Here is a 21362-nt window from a genome sequence, read left to right on the forward strand (position 1 = left end):
CTTTTCTTCCTGCCCATTCATGTATCTGTCTAGATACATCTTAAAAGATGCCATCGTGCCCGCATCTACCACCTCCGCTGGCAACGCGTTCCAGGCACCCACCACCCTCTGCGTAAAGAACTTTCCACGCATATCCCCCCTAAACTTTTTCCCTTTCACTTTGAACTCGTGTCCTCTAGTAATTGAATCCCCCACTCTGGGAAAAAGCCTCTTGCTATCCACCCTGTCTATACCTCTCATGATTTTGTACACCTCAATCAGGTCCCCCCTCAACCTCCGTCTTTCTAATGAAAATAATCCTAATCTACTCAACCTCTCTTCATAGCTAGCGCCCTCCATACCAGGCAACATCCTGGTGAACCTCCTCTGCACCCTCTCCAAAGCATCCACATCCTTTTGGTAATGTGGCGACCAGAACTGCACGCAGTATTCCAAATGTGGCCGAACCAAAGTCCTATACAACTGTAACATGACCTGCCAACTCTTGTACTTAATACCCCGTCCGATGAAGGAAAGCATGCCGTATGCCTTCTTGACCACTCTATTGACCTGCGTTGCCACCTTCAGGGAACAGTGGACCTGAACACCCAAATCTCTCTAGACATCAATTTTCCCCAGGACTTTTCCATTTACTGTATAGTTCACTCTTGAATTGGATCTTCCAAAATGCAGCACCTCGCATTTGCCCTGATTGAACTCCATCTGCCATTTCTCTGCCCAACTCTCCAATCTATCTATATTCTGTTGTATTCTCTGACAGTCCCCTTCACTATCTGCTACTCCACCAATCTTACTGTCGTCTGCAAACTTGCTAATCAGTCCACCTATACTTTCCTCCAAATCATTCAATATTCTGGCATACCTGACCTTTAGAAGTGATAAACAAAATGGAAAACAAGGAGGAGTGCTCATGATAACAAAGGATGGGATCAAGATAAAGGATCTAAGCTCAAAGAATCAAGAAGTAGAATCAGGTTGGGTGGTGCAAAGCAACAGCAAGGGGCAGAAAATGTTCACGAGAGTTGTTCATAAGCTCTCGAGCTGTGGTTGTCGTGTTGGATAGAGTATAGATCAGGAAATTAGAGGCAAATGTAACATTGGTAATATAGCAACGCCAGTAAATGAAATGGCAGAACGCAAAGCAGCAAAGGGTCCAGCTCATCCCAACCCCAAAGCGCTGAGTGTAGTGAGATGCCCAGCACTCCCCAGCTCCTGGAAGCCTGGAGCTGCAACTAGACTAATACCTGGAATGGGCAGGTTGTCTTATGAGGAAAGACTGGACAGGCTAGGCTTGTATCGGATGGAGTTTAGAAGAGTAGGAGGTGACTTGATTGAAACATACAAGATTCTGAGGGGTCTTGACAGGGTGGATGTGGAAAAGATGTTTCCTCTTGTGGGAGAATCTAGAGCTAGGAGCCACTGTTTAAACGTAAGGCATCGCCCATTTAAGACAGAGATGAGGAGACATTTTTTTCTCCCCGAGGGTAGTGAGCCTTTGGAATTCTCTTCCTCAAAAGGCGATGGAAGGAGAATTTTTGAATATGTTCAAGGCAGAGGTAGATAGATTCTTGATAAGCCAAGGGGGCGAAAGGTTATCGGGGGTAGGGGTAATGTGGAGAAATCAGTTCAGCCATGAGCATATTGAATGGTGGAGCAGGCTCAAGGGGCCGAGTGGCCTACTCCTGCTCCAAAATTGTATGTTTGTACGTTGTGGACAGCGAGTTCCAGGTCATTACCACTCACTGCATAAAAAGGTTCTTCCTCATATTCCTTCCCCTTGCTTGCCTTGCTCAAAACCTTCAATCTGTGCTCCCTAATCCTTGTACCATTAGTTATTGGGAACAGTTTTTCCTCAATCTCCTTTGTTCTAAGTAGAGCACCCTCAGTTTTTCCAAACTAACCTTGCAACTAAAATCCTGCATCTCTGGAAGAATCCTGGTCGGTGGGCTGAAGTGCCTGTTTCAGTGCTGTATCTCTCTATGACTATGACTCTAAATCTCTTCTGTACCCTCTCAAGGGCCCTCACATCCATCCTAAAGTGGGGTGACCAAAACTGGACACAAAATTGCAGTTGGGGCCTAACCAGAACTTTATAAAGGTTCAGCACAACTTCCCTGCTTTTGTACTCTATGTCTCTATTTATGAAGCTCCAGGTACCAAATGCTTTACTAACCACTCTCTCAATATGTCCTGCCACCTTCAAAGATCTACACACTTCCACCCCAGATCCCTCTGTTCCTGCACTCTCTGTAGAACTGTGCCACTAAGTATATATTGCCTCTCCCTATTCCTTCTGCTAAAATGCATCACCTCACATTTGTCAGTATTAAATTCTGCCCGTTCTGCTGGCCTATATATGTTCTGTTGTAGGTGGTTCCGATCATGCTCACCGACTGCCACACCTCCAATTCTGGTGCCATTGGCAAATTTTGAGATTCTACTCTATTCCAAGACCCTTGGGGAACACCCTGTCTACCATCCTCCAGTCTGAGAAACAACCAATCACCACGACTCACTGTTTTCTGTCTTTAAGCCAATTTTCTTTATCCAATTGGACACTGACCCTCCTAATCCATGAGCCTCAATTTTGTTAACTCAGCCTTTTGAGTGGTATCTCATCAAATCCATATAAACAACATCCACCACATTCCCCTCATCAGTCTTCTCTGTTAATCCATCAAAAAATCAATTACATTAGTCAAACATGATCTGCCTTTTACAAATCCATGCTGGATCTCCTTCATTAACTTGACCCTCTCCAAGTGTCGGTCGATTGTTTTTCCCTGATGATTGTTTCTAAAACCTTACCCACCACTGATGTTATACCAACTGGCCTATAGTTTCTAGAACTGTCCTTACACTCTTTCTTGAATAAGGGTGTCGCATTTGCCACTCTCCAATCATCTGGCGCCTTCCCCATATCCAGGGAATATTGGAAGATTCTGGAAAGCCCTTTTGCTATCCCCATCCCCACTTCCTTTAGCAACCTGGGATGCAAGCCATCCAGACCAGGCGACTTATCAACCCTAAGCATAGTCAACTTTTTCAGTACCTCTACCCCTCTCACTTTTTACTCCTATCCATTGCCTCCACTCTCTCTGCTTCTACCGATGTTTTGTCAGATTTCATTTCCTTAGCGAACACTGATACAAAGTACTCATTAAGTATATTAGCCTTGCCCTGAGGCTCTAGGCATATATTACCCCCTTGCCTCTTACTACTCACTTACTTGTTTAGAAGATTTTTGGGCTCCCTTTTATATTAACTGCCATTCTATTCTCATTCTTTCTTTGCCAGTCTTATTTTCCTCTTCACCTCCCCTCTTAACTTATTGTATATGGCCTGGTTCTCACCTGACATGCATCATACGCCCTCTTTTTTTTGTTTCGTCATATTCTCCAGGTCCCTCATCATCCAAGGAGGACCTGCATTTGGTTCCCTTCCCTTTCACCTGTGTCGGAACATACCTAGTCCATATCTGAAGCATCGCTTCCTTAAAGATAAACCATTGTTCCGAGACAGCTCTTCCCGTCAGTCTTTGGTTCCATTCTACCCTGGCTAGATCCATTCTACCCTGGCTAGATCCCTTCTCATAGTGTTGAAATTAGCTCTATTCCAATCTAGAAATTCTACCTTTATTTTGTTCCTTGCTTTTCTGCATTACCAGTCTAAACCTTATGATGCAATGATCACTCTTACCCAAGTGCTCCCCCACAGACACTTGGTTTACTTGGTCCACCTCATTCTCCAGCACCAGATCCAGCAATGCCTCCTTTCTAGTTGGTCTGAGAACATACTGATTAAGGGAATTCTCACGAACACATTTCAGAAATTCCTCCCCCTCCTTACCCTTTACTCCAAAATTATCCCAATCGAAATTCAGGTAATTAAGATCCCCCAATATTACCACTCCATAGTTGTTGCACACCTTTGTGATTTCCCTGCAGATTTGCTCCTCTCTCCCCCTCTCTCACTATTGGCAAGACTATGGAATGCCCCCAGTAGCATGATCATACCCTTTTTGCTTCTCAACTCTAACCAAATAGATTCTGTCCTTCCCCCCGCCCGTCAAGGACCTCCTCCCTTTTGAACACTACAATGCCTTCCCTAATCAGTACTGCCAACCCAGTTCCTTTCTTTCCTTCTGTCTTTTCTGAATGCTTTATGTTCTTGTATATTAAGTGCACAGTCCTTGCCATTTTTAAGATACATTTTTGTTGCTGCCACCAACCTTATTCGCCATTTTGTGCAAAGAGATATAGGGAGGGAGGGAGAGCGCACGGGAGGGAGGGAGAGCGCGTGAGGGGGAGGGAGAGCGCGCGAGGGGGAGCCAAAGATGGGTTTTCACCATCTGAAACTGGTGATGTGACACTGACCTGATTTTCTTCATTGGAATCTGTGGTTCTTCACTCAACTCCCTGCGGGCTCGCCTGAAACAGAGAAGACTATCAGCTCCGGGTCTCTGGGGGAGAAAGAGAGACCTCCTGTCCCTGATCCCCCTCCTTCACGGGAGGGAGAGACACCATGTCTGTCACCCACTCCTCCCCCTCACTTCCCCCAGGAGGGGGAGACAGCCTATCCGTGACTACACCTCTCCACCCTGGGAGGCAGACACACTGTCCGTGAACCCTCCAACCCCCAGGAAGGAAAGACACCCTTGCCAATTACTCAACCCCCATCACCTGCCCTTTCTTGGCTCTGGTGGAGGTGGTGGAGTCTTCACATTGTTCAGGGGCTCCTTCGGTGGTCTCCCTCGTAACCGGGGCTGCAACTTCCTCTTGGTCCTGTCTGGGCTGTAACAAGATGGAGGGTCAGGCTGACAGGTTCACAGAAGAATTAATATCATGCCAGCCCCAACACACTAACTCTCCAGCCGCCCCATCCCCCCGCCACCCACACCCTCCGCCCTCCCTCCACACACTCCTCACACCTCGCAAACTCCCCCGCCACCTTCCAGCCCCTGTATATTTCTCCAACACCATCAGCCTAACCTTTCCAAAAACACGCCGCCTCACACAGCCCACCCCACCCTCTCCTGCCCCGCTCTCCCCCAGCCTTGCTCTGACTTTGCCATCTGTGCTTCTTCTCCCTCTGCCCTGCCCCTTCCCCTGCTCCAGCCTTTCCTCCTGCTCCCGTTACCCAGACCGCTCCCCATATTAATCTATACTGACCTGTCTGATGAAGGGCTGTAATTCTGATCCTTCAGATCGTCTGCGTAGCTCAGATCATCATCTGTCGACTCTTCAATTCCCCCAACGTTGACCCCGTCACTGAATGAAGTAAAGCAAGAGTGTCACGGGCGCAGATTGCATCAAGAAAACTACTCCCTAAGGGGAATGTCACCAGAGCAGATACAGCAATGTAAACGGGGGGGGCCAGGGCATTGGGGGAGGGGGGGGGGGGGGGGGGGGGAGAACGTCAGGGCACTGGGGGTGGGGGGGGGGGGGGGGCGCGCGCGCGCATCAGGGCATTGGAGGAGGGGGAGGGTTCAGTATCGGATCTGCAAGCAGAGGCAGGGGTGTCGTGGTTGGGTTGAACCCAGGATCACCACATGGGGGGGGACGATATATAGAGTCATAGAGCAACGGCACAAGAGGAGGCCATTCACCCTATAGCATCTATGTCGGCTCTCTCTGGAACAAATCAGCCCCATTCCCCTGCTCTAACCCCCTGGCCCCGCAAATTTATTTTTTTCAAGTGCCCATCCATTTTGCTTTTGAAATCATTGATCACCCCTGTTTCCACCATGTCATAGGCAGTGAACTCCATGTCATTCCCACTTGCTTCATAAAAATGTCCTTTTTCACATCCCCCCTGCATTTCTTGCCCAAAACCTTAAATCGGTCCCCCCGGTCCTTGTAGCATCAGCTAACCCGAACAGCTCTTCCTTGATGACCTTATCTAAACCTGTGATAATCTTCTACACCTCTGTCAAATCTCCCCTCAACCTCTTCAGCCTCATCTTGTTGCTACTATACTCCATCCCTGGAACCATTCTGATAAATCTCCTCTGCATCCTCTCAAGGACCCTCACATCCCAGCTGAAGGACTGGATGCAATATTCTAACTGTGGTCCAACCGGAGCTTTATCAAGGTTCAGCATAACCTCCCTGCTTTTGTACTCAATACTTCTATCTATGAAGCCCAAAATCCCATATGCTTTGCGAACCACTCTCTCCTACCATCTTCAAAGATTAATACACATGCACCCCCAAGTCCTCCACACTCTTTAGAACTGTGCCATTAAGTCTATATTGTTTCTCCCTAACCCTTCTGCCAAAATGCATCATCTCACACTTGTCTGTATTAAATTCCATTTGTCACTTGCCTGCCCATTCTGCTCGCCTATGCCCTGCAATGTACTTGCAAGTAAGTCACTGGTACTGGGAGTTGGCGCATGATTTGAGGATCCGCAAGGAGAGTAAGACAGTCCAGGACACAGCAGAGCCCAAAGAGAAGTGAGAACATAGCTCAAAGAATAAAAATCTTTAAAATAGCCAATGACCTGAAGAGCATTCTTGAGATTCTCAACGCGATCTCACCTTTCATCCCAAACCTCCAACTCCCCATCATTCCTGTCTGCAGCCTGGGTTTCTGAAATAGGAGCAAAGGCAAGAAATAATCAGACACTGTTTCAAACTCTACCAATCCCATGGAGGCTGAAATCCTATTCTTATCTGCAAAAAATAAAATTCCATAATCAGTCAACTAAGATGTGAAACCACCTCAGCAACTAAGATGTGAAACCACCTCAGTAGTGGGTGCTCGTACAGTCATAAATACTTCAATCCATGCAGTGTCATTTGAAACACTCCCAGGGCTGAGACAGCACAGGTAAGATACAGAGTAAAGCTCTCTATACACTGTGCTTTCAAACAATCCCAGGGGAGCTACAGCACAGGGTTACTCAAACTCAGAATCAAAGTCATAATGGCACAGGCAGCGACCATTCGGCCCATCGGGTGCACGCCAGCTCTCTGCAGAGCAATCCAGTCAGACCCATTCTCCTGCCCTAACCCGGGTGCCCTCCAAGTCTATTTCATCCAACTTCCTCTTGAAGTCACTGACTGTCTCCACTTCCACCACACTCGTAGGCAGCGAGTTCCAAGTCGTTCCCACCCGCTGCATAAAAATCTTCTTTCTCACATCCCTCCTGCATCTCTGGCCCAAAACCTTAAACCCGTGTCCCCTAGTCCTTGTACAACCAACTAATGGGAACCACTTTTCTTTGTCTACCCTATCCAAACCTGTCAGAATCTTGTACGCTTCTATCAAATCTCCCCTCAACCACCTTTGCTCCAAGGACAACAACCCCAGCTTCTCCAACCAAACCAAAATCCCCCAACCCTGGAGCCATTCTGGTAAATCTCCTCTGCACGCTCTCAAGACACTCACTTCCATCCTAAAGTTTGGCGACCAGAACTGGACACAACACCCCAGTTGGGGCCTAACCAGAGCTTTATAAAGGTTCCCTGCTTTTGTACTCGATACCTCTATTTATGAAGGCCAAGATCGCATACGCTCTGCAAACTACTCTCTCACCATGACCTGCCACTTTCAAAGATCTACGCACAAGAACCCCCAGGTCCCTCTGTCCCTGTACACTCTTTAGATCTGGATCATTAAGTCTATATTGCCTATCCCTATCCGTTTTGCCAAAATGCATCGTCTCACATTTCCCTTTATTAAATTCAATTTGCCACTAGTTTGTCTGTTATGCTAGCCTATGGCCTGTTGCAATTGATTTGTATCATTCTCACTGCCTGCCACACGTCCAAGTTTAGTGTCATTGGTAAATTTTGAAATTTTACTCTGTATTCCAATATCCAAGCCATTTACCTATATCAAAAAAGCAGTGGTCCCAGCACTGACTCTTGGGGAATACCAATGTCTACCATCCTCCAGCCTGAAAAACAACCATTTATAATGACTCACTATTTTCTCTCTTTAAGTCAGTTTTTTATCCGAGCTGACACAGACCCTCCTACTCCATGAGCCTCAATTTTGTTCATCAGCCTATTAGGTGGTACTTTGTCAAATTCCATATAAGCAACATCCGTTGCATTCCCTTCGTCAATCTTTTCTGTTATTTAATCAAAAAAATAAGTTAGATAAATGATCTGCCTATTTCAAATCGATGCTGGATCTACCTCATTCACTCAAACCTCTCCAAGTGCCTGTTGATTTTTTCCCCCTAATTATTGTTTCTAAAACCTTACTCACCACTGATGTTAAACTAAATGGCCTGTAGTTACCAGGAATGTCCTTACACCCTTTCTTGAATACAGGTGTCACATTCGCATCTCTCCAATCCTCTGCCACCTCCCCCGTATCCAGGGAAGATTGGAAGATTATGGCAAACCCTTCTGCTATCTCCACCCACATTTCCTTTAGCAACCTGAGATGCAAGCTATCCAGGCCAAGCAACTTATTCACTCTAAGCATAGCCAGCCTTTCCAGTACATCCTGCCTATCAATTTGCATTTGCATCCATCTTCAGCCAGAAGTGCCGAGTTGATGATCCACCTCAGCCTCCTCCCAAGATCCCCAGCAACACAGATGCCAGTCTTCAGCCAATCCGATTTACTCCACATGATATCAAGAAACAACTGAAGGCACTGGATACTGCAAAGGTTGTGGGCCCTGTCGACATTCCAGCAATAGTACTGAAGACTTGAGCTCCAGAAATTGCCTCGCCTCTAGCCAAGCTGTTCCAGTACAGCTAGAGCACTGGCATCTACCCGACAATGTGGCAAATTGCCCAGTTTTGTCCTGTGCACAAAAAAACCAGGACAAATCCAACCTTTCCAATTACCTCCCCATCAGTCTACTCACGGTCTTCAGCAAAGTGATGGAAGGGTCATCGACAGTGCTATAAAGAGGCACTTACTCAGCAATAACCTGCTCAGTGATGCTCAGTTTGGGTTCCACCAGGGCCATTCAGCTCCTGACTTCATTACAACCTTGGTTCAAACATGGACAAAAGAGCTGAACTCAAGAGGTGAGGTGGGAGTGACTGCCCTCGACATCAAGGCAGCATTTGACCAAGTATGGCATCAAGGAGCCCGAGCAAAATTGCAGTCAATGAGAATCAGGGGGGAAATTCTCTGCTGGCAGGAGTCATACCTAGCGCAAAGGAAGATGGCTGTGGTTGTTGGAGGTCAATCATCTGAGCTCCAGGGCATCACTGCAGGAGCTCCTCAGGGTAGTGTCCTTGGCCCAACCATCTTCAGCTGCTTCATCAATTACCTTCCTTCAATCATAAGGTCAGAAGTGGGGGTGTTCACTGATGATTGCACAATATTCAGCAACATTCGTGACTCCTCAGATACTGAAGCAGTCCAAGTCCACATGCAGAAAGACCTGGACAGCATCCAGGCTTGGGCGGATAATGGCAAGTAACATTCGCGCTACACAAGTACCAGGTAATGACCAATTCAAACAAGAGAAAATCTAACCAATTCCTCTTGACATTCAATGGCATTACAATCGCTGAATCCCCCACTATCAACATTTTGGGGGTCACCATTGACCAAAAACTGAACAGGACCAGCCACATAAATGCTGTTGCTACAAGAGCAGATCAGAGGCTGGGAATTCTGTGGCAAGCAACTCACTTCCTGTCTCCCCAAAGCCTGTCCATCATGTACTTGGCACAAGTCAGGAGTGTGATGAAATACTCTCCACTTGCCTGGATGGGTGCAGCTCCAACAACACTCAAGAAGCTCGACACCATCCAGGACAAAGCAGCCCGCTTGATTGGCAACCTATCCACCACCTTCACAATTCACTCCCTTCACCACCAACGCACAGTGGCAGCAGCATGTACCATCTACAAGATGCACTGCAGCAACTCACCAAGGCTCCTGCAACAGCACCTTCCAAACCCATGACCTCTACCACCTAGGACAAGAGAAGCAGATGCATGGGAACATCACCACCTGCAAGTTCCCCTCCAAGCCACACAACATGCTGACTTGGAACTATATCGCTGTTCCTTCACTATTGCTGGGTCAAAATCCTGGAACTCCCTTCCTAACAGCACTGTGGGTGTACCTACCCCAAATGGACTGCAGCAGTTCAAGAAGGCAGCTCACCACCACCTTCTCAAGGGCAACTGGGAATGGGAAATAAATGCTGTCCTAGCCAATGATGCCCACATCCCACAAACAAATAAAAAGAAAATTGTCACCTCATCCACTCTTATACTGATATTTTGACAGCATTGTCTTCCTTAGTAAACACAGATACGAGGTACTCATTAAGTATCCTTGCCTTGCCCATCACCTTTAAACATATATCACTGTCTTTGTCACTAATAGGCCCCACCCCACCTCTTTCTACCAGTTTACTATTTATATGCCGGTAAAAGACTTTCGGGTTTTTTTTTTATGTTGACTGCCATTCTATTCTTATATTCTCTTTGGCAATTGTATTTTTCTTTCCCCTTCCCCTCTTAACTTAGTGTATTTGGCCTGGTCCTCACTTCAAATCCACTTTTGTGCCCACTCCCCATATCCCTCGATTTCCTGAGGCACCAAAAATCTACCTCAGCCTTAAATATATTCAACGACGGAGCATCCACAATCCTCTGGGGTAGAGAATTCCAAAGATTCCCAACCCTTAGAGTGAAGACATTTCTGCTCATCTCAGACCTAAATGATCGGCCCCTTGCCCTGAAAATGTGTCCCCCGTGTTCTCGATTCCCCAGCCAGGGAAAACCATGTCTCAATTTCTACTCTGTCAAGCCCCTTCAGAACCTGTTTCAATGTTATCGCCTCTCATTCTTCTAAATTTCAGAGAGTACCGACCAAATTTGCTCAGCCTCTCATCATAGGACAAACGCCTCAATCTAGGGGCCATTCTAGTGAACTTTCACTGTACAGCCTCCAATGCAAATATATCCTTCCTTAAATCTGGAAACCAAAACTGCACACAGTATTCCAGGTGTGGTCTCATCAAAGCCCCATACAATTGTAGCAAGACTTCTTTTAGTCTTGCAGTCCAATCCTCTTGCGATAAAGGTCAAAATGCCATTTGTTTTCCTAATTGCTTACTGTAGTTCTGAAGAAGGGTCTCTGACCTGAAACGTTAACTTTGCTTCTCTCTGCACAGATGCTGCCAGACCTGCTGAGTATTTCCAGCATTTTTTGTTTTTATTACTAACTTTTTGTGTTCCTTGTATGAGTACATCCAAGTCTCTATGGAAATTAACGTTTTCAAGTATCACGCCTTTTAAAAAATATTCTGCTTTTCTATCCTTACAACCAAAATGAATAACCTCACATTTTCCCATATTATACTGTATCTGCCACCTTGTTGCCTACTCACTCAACCTGTCTATATCTGTAGCCTTTCTGTGTCCTCCTCACCCACCTAGCTTTGTAATGTCAGCAAACCTAGATGCATTACTCTGTGTCTGTTCATCCAAGTCATTAATATAGATTGTAAATAGTTGAGGCCCCAGCACTGACCCTTGCGGCACTCCACTAGTCACAGCCTGCCAACTTGAAAATGCCCTATTTATCCCTACTCTCTGTCCGTTAACCAATCCTCTTTCCAAGCTAATTTATCACCCCCCACTCCTTGAGCCCTTATCTTATGTATTAAAATTGTGTGGCACCTTATCAAATGCATTTTGGAAATCCAAGTATACTACATTTACTGGTTCCCCTTTATCTACCCGACTAGCTACATTGCCAAAAAAAACTTTTTAAAAATTGTCAAACAGGATCTTCAACTTTCCAAAACTTCCCTCACATGAACCCTTGCCCCAAATATTTATCTTAAAGCCCTCTCTGGTGCCACAGTTATACGACTCGCCAGGGCACTGATCCCAGCACGTCAGGTGAAAGCCATCCGAACGGCACAGCTCCCACTTTCCCCAGTACTCGTGCCAGTGCCCCAAGAATCACAGAATCACAACCCATTTCTCCCACTCCAATCTTTGAGCCACGCATTTAACTCTCTAATCTTATTTACCCTACCCCAATTTGCTTGTGGCTATGTAGTGATCCAGAGATAATTGCCTTTGTGGTTCTGCTTTTTAAATTTAACCCAAAGCTGCTCATACTCCCTCAGCAGAACCTCTTTCTCAGTCCTACCTATGTCACTGGTACCCATATGCACCACGACAACTAGATCGTTTCCCCCACCCCCCCAACTCCAAGTTCCTTTCCAGCACCAAGGAGATGTCCTCAACCCTGGCACCAGGCAGGCAACACAGCCTTCAGAACTCATGCTCTTGGCTGCAGAGAACTGTATCTATGCCCCTAAATATACTGTCCCAATTACAACTACATTCCTTTTACACCCCTGACTTAAATGGCCCCCTGCACCACAGTTCCGTGGTCAGTTTGATCAGTCACCCTGCAGTCCCTGCACTTGTCCACACAAGCTACAAGAATCTCGAAGGACAAATGCAGGGGCTGAGGCTCCTCCACTGCTACTTTCTCAATCCCCATACCTGCCTCTCTTGCAGTCAGAGCCTCCTGTCTCTGACCAAATCAGAAGTACCTAGACTAAGAGGTGTGACAACCTTCGGAATAAAGTGCCCAGGTAACTTTCCTCCTATTTAATGCATCGCACTGTCCAAAGCTTGGACCCCAGCTCATCAACTCTGAGCCGAAGTTCCTCGAGCTGCAGACAATTACTGCAGATGTGGTTGCCATGGATCACACTGGTGTCTACCAGCTCTCCCACATGCTACAACTGCAACACATCACCTGCCCTGCCATCCTTATTGTGTTTTATTTGACTAATTAGGTTCCAAGTTTAGAAATATCACTCAACTGTTATCTGTAGTTACATTAAGTAGTTGAACGAGTTAACCTATAAATTTAATGCAAATGCTTTAAAGAAGAGATATTTCAGGTACAAGCTAGGTGCATTCTAACAAGAGGCAAAGGCTAGGGAACCAAAGTCAGGGCTCCTTGGTCTAAGACCTGTCAGGTGAATTCTTCAAATGAGAACCAGGCCAAATACAATTAGTTGAGAAGGTAAGTGAAGATGAAAATAAGACCGGCAAAGAAAGAATACGAGAGTAGGATGGTAGTTAACCAAAAAGGTAACCCAAAAACAGGTAGTAAGAGGTTGGGTGGGGCCTAGTAGGGACAAGGATAGAGATGTATGCTTTGAGGTGCAGGGCAAGGCTAGAATACTCAATGAGTACTTTGAATTGATGTTTACTAAGGAAGAGGATGCTGACAAAATATCGGAGATGGTCGAGGCAATGGATGAGGTGAACATTGATAGGAAGGAAGTACTGGAGAGGCTTGCTAAGCTTCCAATAGATAAGTCACCTGGTCCAGATAACTGGCATCTCAGATTGATAAGGAAAGTGGGGGTAGGAGGATAGCAGAAGGGCGTGCCATAATCTTCCAATTTTACCTAGATATGGGGGAGATGTCAGAGGATTGGAAAGTGGCAAAGGTGATATCCTTCTTCAAGGGTTTAAGGGCATTCCTGAAAATTATCAGCCAGTTTAACAACCGTGGTGGGTAAAAGTTTCAGAAACAATAATCAGGGGGGAAAAAAAATCAACAGGTACTTGGAGGGGTTTGAGCTAATTAAGGAGAGCCAGCACGGATTTGTAAAAGGAAGACTGTGTTTGACTAATCTAATTGACATTTTTGAGGTAGTTACAGGGAAGGTTGATGAAGGGAATGCAACAGATACGGTCTATACAGATTTTCAGAAAGCAATTGAGAAGTACCACATAAAAGGCTGGTTAACAAAATTGAAGCGCCTGACTCATTGTCAGCTTGGATAAAAATTTGGCGTAAGGACAAAAACAGTAAGACATGATAAATGGTTGTTTTTCAGACTGGAGGATGGTAGCCAGTGGAGTTCTAAAGAGTGTACAGGGACAGAGAGATCTGGTGGCTCTGCGCATCTATCTTTGAAGGTGGCAGAACATAGTGAGAGAGTAGTTCGCCAAGCATATGGTATCTTGGACTTCATAAATAGAGTTTCTGAGTATAAAAGCAGGGAAGTTATGTTGAATCTTTATACAGCTCTGGTTAGACCCCAACTGGAGTACTGCATCCAGTTCTGCTCACCACACTTCACATACGAACATACAAATTAGGAGCAGGAGTCGGCCACTCGGCCCCTCGAGCCTGCTCCGCCATTCAACAAGTTCATGGCTGAACTGATTACTCCACATTTCCAACTCCCCCCGATAACCTTCCACTGCCTTGATTATCAAGAATCTACCTAACTCTGCCTTAGAAATATTCAAAGGCTCTGCTTCCACTGCCTTTTGAGGAAGAGAATTCCAAAGATTCACGACCTTCAGAGAAAAAATTTCTCCTCATCTCCGTGTTAAATGGGTGTCCCCGTATTTTTAAACAGTGACCCCTAGTTCTAGATTCTCCCACAAGGGGAAACATCCTTTCCACATCCACCCTGTCAAGACCCCTCAGGATCGTATATGTTTCAATCAAGTCGCCTCTTACTCTTCTAAACTCCAGCAGATAGAAGCCTAGCCTGTCCAATCTTTCCTCGTAAGACAGCCCGTCCATTCCCGGTGAGTCTAGTAAACCTTCTCTGTACTACTTCCAATGCATTTACATGCTTTAGAAAGGACGTGAGAGGGTGCAGAGGAGATTTACCAGGTTGGCTCCAGGGAAGGGGGAATTTTAGTTAAAAGGTTACTTGGCGTTTTCTACTTGAAGCAAAGGAGGTTGAGGGGAGATTTGGAGAGGTATACAGGATTATGAGAGTATTGCTGAAAATGGAGACATGTTGTCGATGACATGCTGTCAACGTGTGTCTCTATTTTCAGCAATACTCAAGTTCTATACTACCAAAAGATTGAGAGAGGTTTAGATAAGGTGGAGAAGGAAAAGCTCTTCCCATTAGCTGATGGCACAAGGACGAGGGGACACAGATTTAAGGATTTGGGCAAGAGATGCAGGGTGGATGTGATGAAGTTTTTTTTATGCAACGACTGGTATGACTTGGAACTTGCTGCTGACAAGGTGGTGGAAGCAGGGACAATTAACGATTGCAAAAGGAGACTGGACTGGAACTTGAGGGAAATAAACTTGTAGAGCTACAGGGATACAGCAGGGGAATGGGACTGACTGGACTTCTCTAAACAGAGGCGACATGGACTAAATGGCCTCCTTCTGTTCCGTAATGACTCTACGACTCTAGATCTTCCTCCATGCTGTTCCATCAAACACTTGCAGAACAGGTACAACATGGGTTTCTACACACTAAAGTTCCCTCAATACTATGCCATCACACATTCACAGAACAGGCTACTACATGAATAGAAAAAGAGCAAGCACTAAAGATCACGCTATTCCGTGCAACCAAACTCAAATCGGGCAGGTTCTGCACGGTTTAGACATAGCGTGAAACTCCCATCTACACTGTCCCATCAAACATTTCCAGGGAAGCTGCAGCATAGGTTAGATACAGAGTAAAGCTCCCTCTGCACTTTGCATCAAACACCCCCAGGGCAGATACAGCATGGGTTAGATACAGAGTAAAGCTCCCTCTGCACTTTGCATCAAACAATCCCAGTTGGTAGAGCACAGGTTTGGCATGGCAGTCTTCTCTATTGATGAAATCAGTATGGGTGGAGATTAGGAATAAAAAGTGTCAGAAAACGCTGGTGGGAGTAGTTTCTGCACCCCCTAATACTAGTTACACTGTTGGGCAGAGGATAAAGCAAAAAATAATTAGAGCTTGTAACAAATGAAATGTAAAAATTGTGGGGGACTTTAAGTTTCATATAGACTGGACAATCATATTGGCAAAGGTATTCTGGAAAATGGACTTAAAGAATGCTTTTGCGATAGATTCCTGGAACAATAAGTTTTAGAACCAATTAGGAATAAGGCTATTTTAGATTTAGTATTGTGCAATGAGGCAGGCTAAACTAGTAATCTCATTGTAAAAGATCCTCTGGGCTAAAAGAGTGATCATAATACAACTGAATTCCATATTAAGTTTGAAAGTGACATACTCCAGACCCAAACAGGAATTTTGAACTTAGGTATGCAGCTACGGTTGATTCAGTAAATCAACTAAAAGATATGGCAATAAATAAACAGTGGATAGCATTTAAAGTAACAACTCAAGATGTTCAACAAAAATACATCCCATTAAAAAAATCGAAGACCCAGCAAGAAAAATCCATCCGTGGCTCACTAAAGAAGTTACGGATAATATTAGATTCAAAGAAGAGGCTTGTAATGTTATAAAGAATAGTAGTAAGACTGAGGATGCTAGAAACCAGCAAAGGCTGACCAGAAAGTTAATAAAAAGGGAAAAAAATAGAATTAGAGTAAACTAGCCAGGAATATAAAAACAGATTGTTAGAGCTTTTACAATATAGAAAAAGCACAGAAGCTAAAATAAACATTGGCCCCTTAGAGGTAGAGACCGGAGAAATTATCATGAGGAAATGGCAGAGACGTTGAAAAGATATATTTTGTGTGTCTTCAGAATAGAAGAAACAAATTATGCACCAGAAATAGAGGGTAACCAAGGGGCTAATAAGAGTGAGGAAGTTAAGGCAATTAATATCAGGATAGAAAAAGTATTGGAGAAACTTAAGGGACCTGATGGCTCACATCCTCGAGTTTTAAAAGAGGTAGCCGCAGAGATAGTGAATGAACTGGTTATGATTTTCCAAAATTCCCTAGACTCTAGAATAGTTCCAGCTGATTGGAAGCTAGCAAATCTGACAATGCTATTCAAGAAATGAGGGAGAAAGAAAATGGGGAACTACAGGCCAGTTAGCCTGGCATCAGTCATCGGGAATGCTGGAATCTATCATTAAGGAAGTCTTACCAATGCACTTGGAAAATCATAGCATGACCAGACAAAGTCAACATGGTTTCATGAAAGGGAAACCGTATTTGACAAATTTATGAAGAGTGTTTTGAGGATGTAAACCATAGGGTAGGTAAAGGGCAACCAGTAGATGTGATCTACTTCACCACCATCTCTCGCGACCATTGCTAAACTATCAGACTGCTTATCCGACATCCAGTACTGGATGAGCAGAAATCTCCTCCAATTAAACATTGGGAAGCCATCGCTTTTGGTCTCCACACCAAACTTCATTTCCTAGCTACTGACTCCATAGTCTGAGAACAAAACAGTCTGTTTGCAACCTTGGTGTCACATTTGACCCTGAGATGAGCTTCTGACCTCATATTCACGCCATCACTAAGACCGCCTAGTTTCACTTCAGTAACATTGCCTGACTTTGCCCCTGTTTAAGCTCATCTGCTGCTGAAACTCTCATACATGCCTTCGTTACCTCTAGACTTGACTATTCCAATACACTCCTGTCTGATCTCCCACATTCTACCCTCCGTAGCTTTGAGGTCATCCAAATCTCTGCTGCCCGTGTCTTAACTTGCACCACTCCCGTTCATTGATTACCCACTCCCCGCAACCCCACCCTGTGCTCGCTGACCTGCACTGGCTCCCGGTCAAGCACCATCTTGATTTTACAATTCTCACCCTTGAATTCAAATACCTCATGGTTTCACCCCTCCTCATCTCTTTCAGCCATGCAAGCCTCCCAAGATAGCTACTCTCCTCTAATTCTGGCCTCTTGAGCATGCCTGATTTTAATCACTCCTTCATTGGTGGCCACACTTTCAGTTGCCTAGGCCCTAAGCGCTGGAGTTCCCTCCCTATACCTCTCTGGCTCTCTATCTCACTTTCCTCCTTTAAGACACTCCTTCAAACCTACTTATTTGACCAAGCTTTGGTCATCTGACCCAATATCTCCTCATGTGGCTTGGTGTCAAATTTTGTTTTATAATACTCCTGCAAAGTGCCTTGGGACATTTTATTACATTAAAGTGCTGTGTAAATACAAGTTGTTCTTCTTGTTGGTATATTTGGATTTCCAAAAGGCATTCGATAAGATGCCACATAAAAGGCTACTACGCAAGGGCTCATGGAATTGGAGGTAATATATTAGCATGGATAGAGGACTGGTTAACTAACCGGAAGCAGAGAGGAGGGCTAAACAGGGCACTTTCAAGTTGGCAAGCTGTGATAAGTGGAATGTCACAAGGATCAGTGCTGGGGCCTCAGCTAGTTACAATCTATATTAATGACTTAGGCGAAAAGAAGAATAATATATCCAAATTTGCTGACGATATAAGGCTAGATGGGAATGTAAACTGTGAGGAGGACACAAAGATGCTGCAAAAAGATAGAGACAGGTTATGTGATTGGGCAAGAAGTTTGCAGATGGAGTCTCATGTGGGGAACTGTGAAGTAATTCACTTTGGTAAGAACAGAAAAGCAGTACTTTTTTTTAAAAAAGGTGTGAAACTTATAAATGTTCATGTTCAGAGAGACTTGGCTATACTTGTACAGGGAACACAAAGTTAGCAGGCAGGTACAGCAAGCAATTAGGAAGACAAATGACATGTCAGCCTTCATTGCAAGAGGACTGGAGTACGGGAATAAAGAAATCTTTCTACAATTGTACGGGGCTTTGGAGAGACTACACCTGGAGTACTGTGTGCAGTTTTGGTCTCAATATCTATGGAAAGATATATGGTACGGTGCAAGGTCACTAGACTGGTTCCTGGGATGAGAGGCTGTGTAAATTTGGTCTATACTCACTGTATTTAGAAGAATGAGAGGTGTTCTCATTGAAACATACAAGATTCTCAAGGGGCTTGACATGGTACACACTGTCTGGGGAATCTAAAACATGGACACACTGTCTCAGGATAAGGGGCCAATCATTTAGGACTGAGTTGAGGTGAAATTTCTTCACTCAGAAGGTTGTGAATCTTTGGATTCTCAACGCCAGGGGGTTGTGGATGCTCAATCATTGAATATACATCAGGCTGAGATAGACAGATTTTTGGGCTCTCAGGAAATAAAGGGATATGGGGAGCAGGCAGGAAAGCGAGTTGAAGCTGAAGCTTAGCCATGATCGTACCGAATGGCAGAGCAGGCTCGAGGGGCCACATGGTCTACTCCTGTGCCTATTTCCTATGTTATGTTATGATGGGAATGAGCATGGTGCTGCTTCCTGTTTCGCGATTCCGCCCTTACCCGGTAATGCTCCTGCTTTCCTGGATCCCGGTCGCAGTTCCTCATCTGTGGCCGAGTCTGACTCACACACGAGCTGCATGGTGTCCAGGCCGCTCGCAGGGCCCATGTCAGTGCGTTTCCTTCGAGCAGAGTGCTTTCTGTTTGGCCCAGTGTCTCCAAGCATTGCCAGCTCCTTCACAGGGGGCTCGCAGCTCCCCGATTGGCTGCACTCTTGTGCCTTGTTCCTTCTTCTCCTGCTGCCCAGTGTCGGCGACGTTGAATTATGACCATGTGCAGGTGATGGATGCTGGGATGTGCGGGGACCGCTTGGGCCCAATGCTGCAGAGTTTTCACAGTCATCCTCTGCCTCGTCACCAATACCCTTTGACCCGTGTGGCAGCCTCTCATGATCCGACGCTGCCTTCCTCTGGCTCGAATCGCTCTCGCTGCTCAGCTCCGACCCACCGCTGCTCTCCGAAGCCAAGTCCCGTGGAACCTGCTGCATCTTTATGGTCCTCTCCAGAGGGACCCCGGTAGGCGCTCGGAGGTAGTGCCCACCCTCAGGAGGATCCCCATGTTCAGCGGAGCTGCTCTGAGCCCGCTCACGGTTCCTGGTCCTGCTCCTGGTCCTTGCCTTGGTACCGCAGTCTGGGACGGCCGCAGCACTTGCGAGCAGTAACCACGGGTAAGAGTGGCCTGCGATACACTCCCAAACTGCCGTCAGCGAGCCTCCCGTACGCTCCAATACAACAGACTTCAGGTCGGGGATGAAGCCACACTCTTGGCTGTGGTCATGTGCCCAGACCACAAGCTGGCGCAAGGCATCGCTCGAGGTACGAAGCACATTCAAGTCCTCGCCAGTGACACCGGGTCCTGTACAGAGACAGGGAGTCAGTACACAGTCAAACACATGGTACACACACACCGACATATACAAAGAGAGAGGTACACAGGCAGACGCATGCTCAGACAGACAAAGTCTTTATCTTCACACTGAGGACACCCTCCCTCCATCATGGTCTGTGGCACTACCATCATGCTAAATGGGATAGATTCAGAACAGATCTAGGAACTCCAAACTGGATAACCATGAGGTGCTGTGGGCCATCAACGGCAACAGAATTGCATTCAATCACAGTCTGCAACCTCAAGGCCCGGTGTGTATCCCTCACTCTACCATCACAATCAAGCCAGGAACCAACCTTGGTTCAATGAGGAGTGTAGGAGTGCAGTCAGGATCAGCATCAGGCAAACCTAAAAATGAGGTGCAACCTGGTGAAGCTACAATACAGGACTACGCACATGCTATGGACAGAACTAAGTGATCCCACTACTAACAGATGAGAATAAAGCTCTGCAATCCTGCCACATCCACATGTGAATGGTGGTGGACATAAACAACTAACTGGAGGAGGCGACTCCACAAACATCCAAATCCACAATGATCGGGAGCACAGTATGTCAGTGCAAAAGAAAAGGCTGAAGCATTTGCAACCATCTTCAGCCAAAAGTGCAGAGTGGATGATCAATCCCATCCTCTACCTAAGCATCACAGGTGCCAATCTTCAGCCAATTCAATTCACTCCACGTGTTATCAAGTGGGTCCATTACAGGCAGAGTCAGGAGAATTTATAATGGGGAATAGAGAAATGGCAGAGAAGCTAAATGATTACTTTGTGTCGGTCTTCACTGATGAAGATATAAGAAATCTCCCAGAATTAGAGATCCAAGGGATCAGGGCGAATGAGGAATTGAAGGAAATTAGTATTAGTAAGAAGGTTGTATCGGGGAAATTAATGGGGCTGAAGTTTGATAAGTCCCCAAGACCTGATATTCTACATCCCAGAGTGTTGAAATAGGTAGCTATGGAGATAGTGGATGCATTGGTGATCATCTTCCTAATTCGATAGATTCTGGAGCGGTTCCTGCAGATTGGAAGGTCACAAATGTCATCCCACTATTTAAGAAGGGAGGGAGAGAGAAAACAGGGAATTACAGACCTGTTAGCCTTACATCAGTCATTGGAAAAATGCTAGAATCTATTCTAAAGGATGTGATAAATGGACACTTGGATAATAAAGATCTGACTGGGCACAGTCAGCATGGATTTATGAATGGGAAATCATGTTTGACGAACCTGTTGGAGATTTTTGAGGATGCTATTAACGGAATTGATAAAGGGGAGTTGGTGGATGTGTTATGCTTGGATTTTCAGAAGGCTTTTGATAAAGTCCCCCACAGGTGGTTGGTTAGCAAAATTAAAGCACGTGGGATAGGAGGTAACATGCTGGCATGGATTAAGGATTGGTGAACAGGCAGAGAGC

At 45.6% G+C, this 21362-nt stretch overlaps 1 protein-coding gene across 1 annotated transcript in view; it reads right to left on the reverse strand.

Annotated features, from left to right (window-relative positions):
- Nucleotides 1-21362, reverse strand: part of LOC137360540 (zinc finger protein 692-like) — a 97578-nt gene that overhangs the window by 18633 nt on the left and 57583 nt on the right. Inside the window, exons 4-8 of the mRNA XM_068025943.1 lie at nucleotides 19060-19911; nucleotides 6543-6594; nucleotides 5172-5270; nucleotides 4683-4793; nucleotides 4377-4430 (exon numbers count right to left, since the gene is read on the reverse strand). Of these exons, the coding sequence (XP_067882044.1) occupies nucleotides 4377-4430; nucleotides 4683-4793; nucleotides 5172-5270; nucleotides 6543-6594; nucleotides 19060-19911 (1168 nt within the window). The remainder of the gene's footprint in view (nucleotides 1-4376; nucleotides 4431-4682; nucleotides 4794-5171; nucleotides 5271-6542; nucleotides 6595-19059; nucleotides 19912-21362) is intronic.

Source organism: Heterodontus francisci, unplaced genomic scaffold (genome assembly GCF_036365525.1).
Source record: "Heterodontus francisci isolate sHetFra1 unplaced genomic scaffold, sHetFra1.hap1 HAP1_SCAFFOLD_606, whole genome shotgun sequence".
Lineage (NCBI taxonomy): Eukaryota > Metazoa > Chordata > Chondrichthyes > Heterodontiformes > Heterodontidae > Heterodontus > Heterodontus francisci.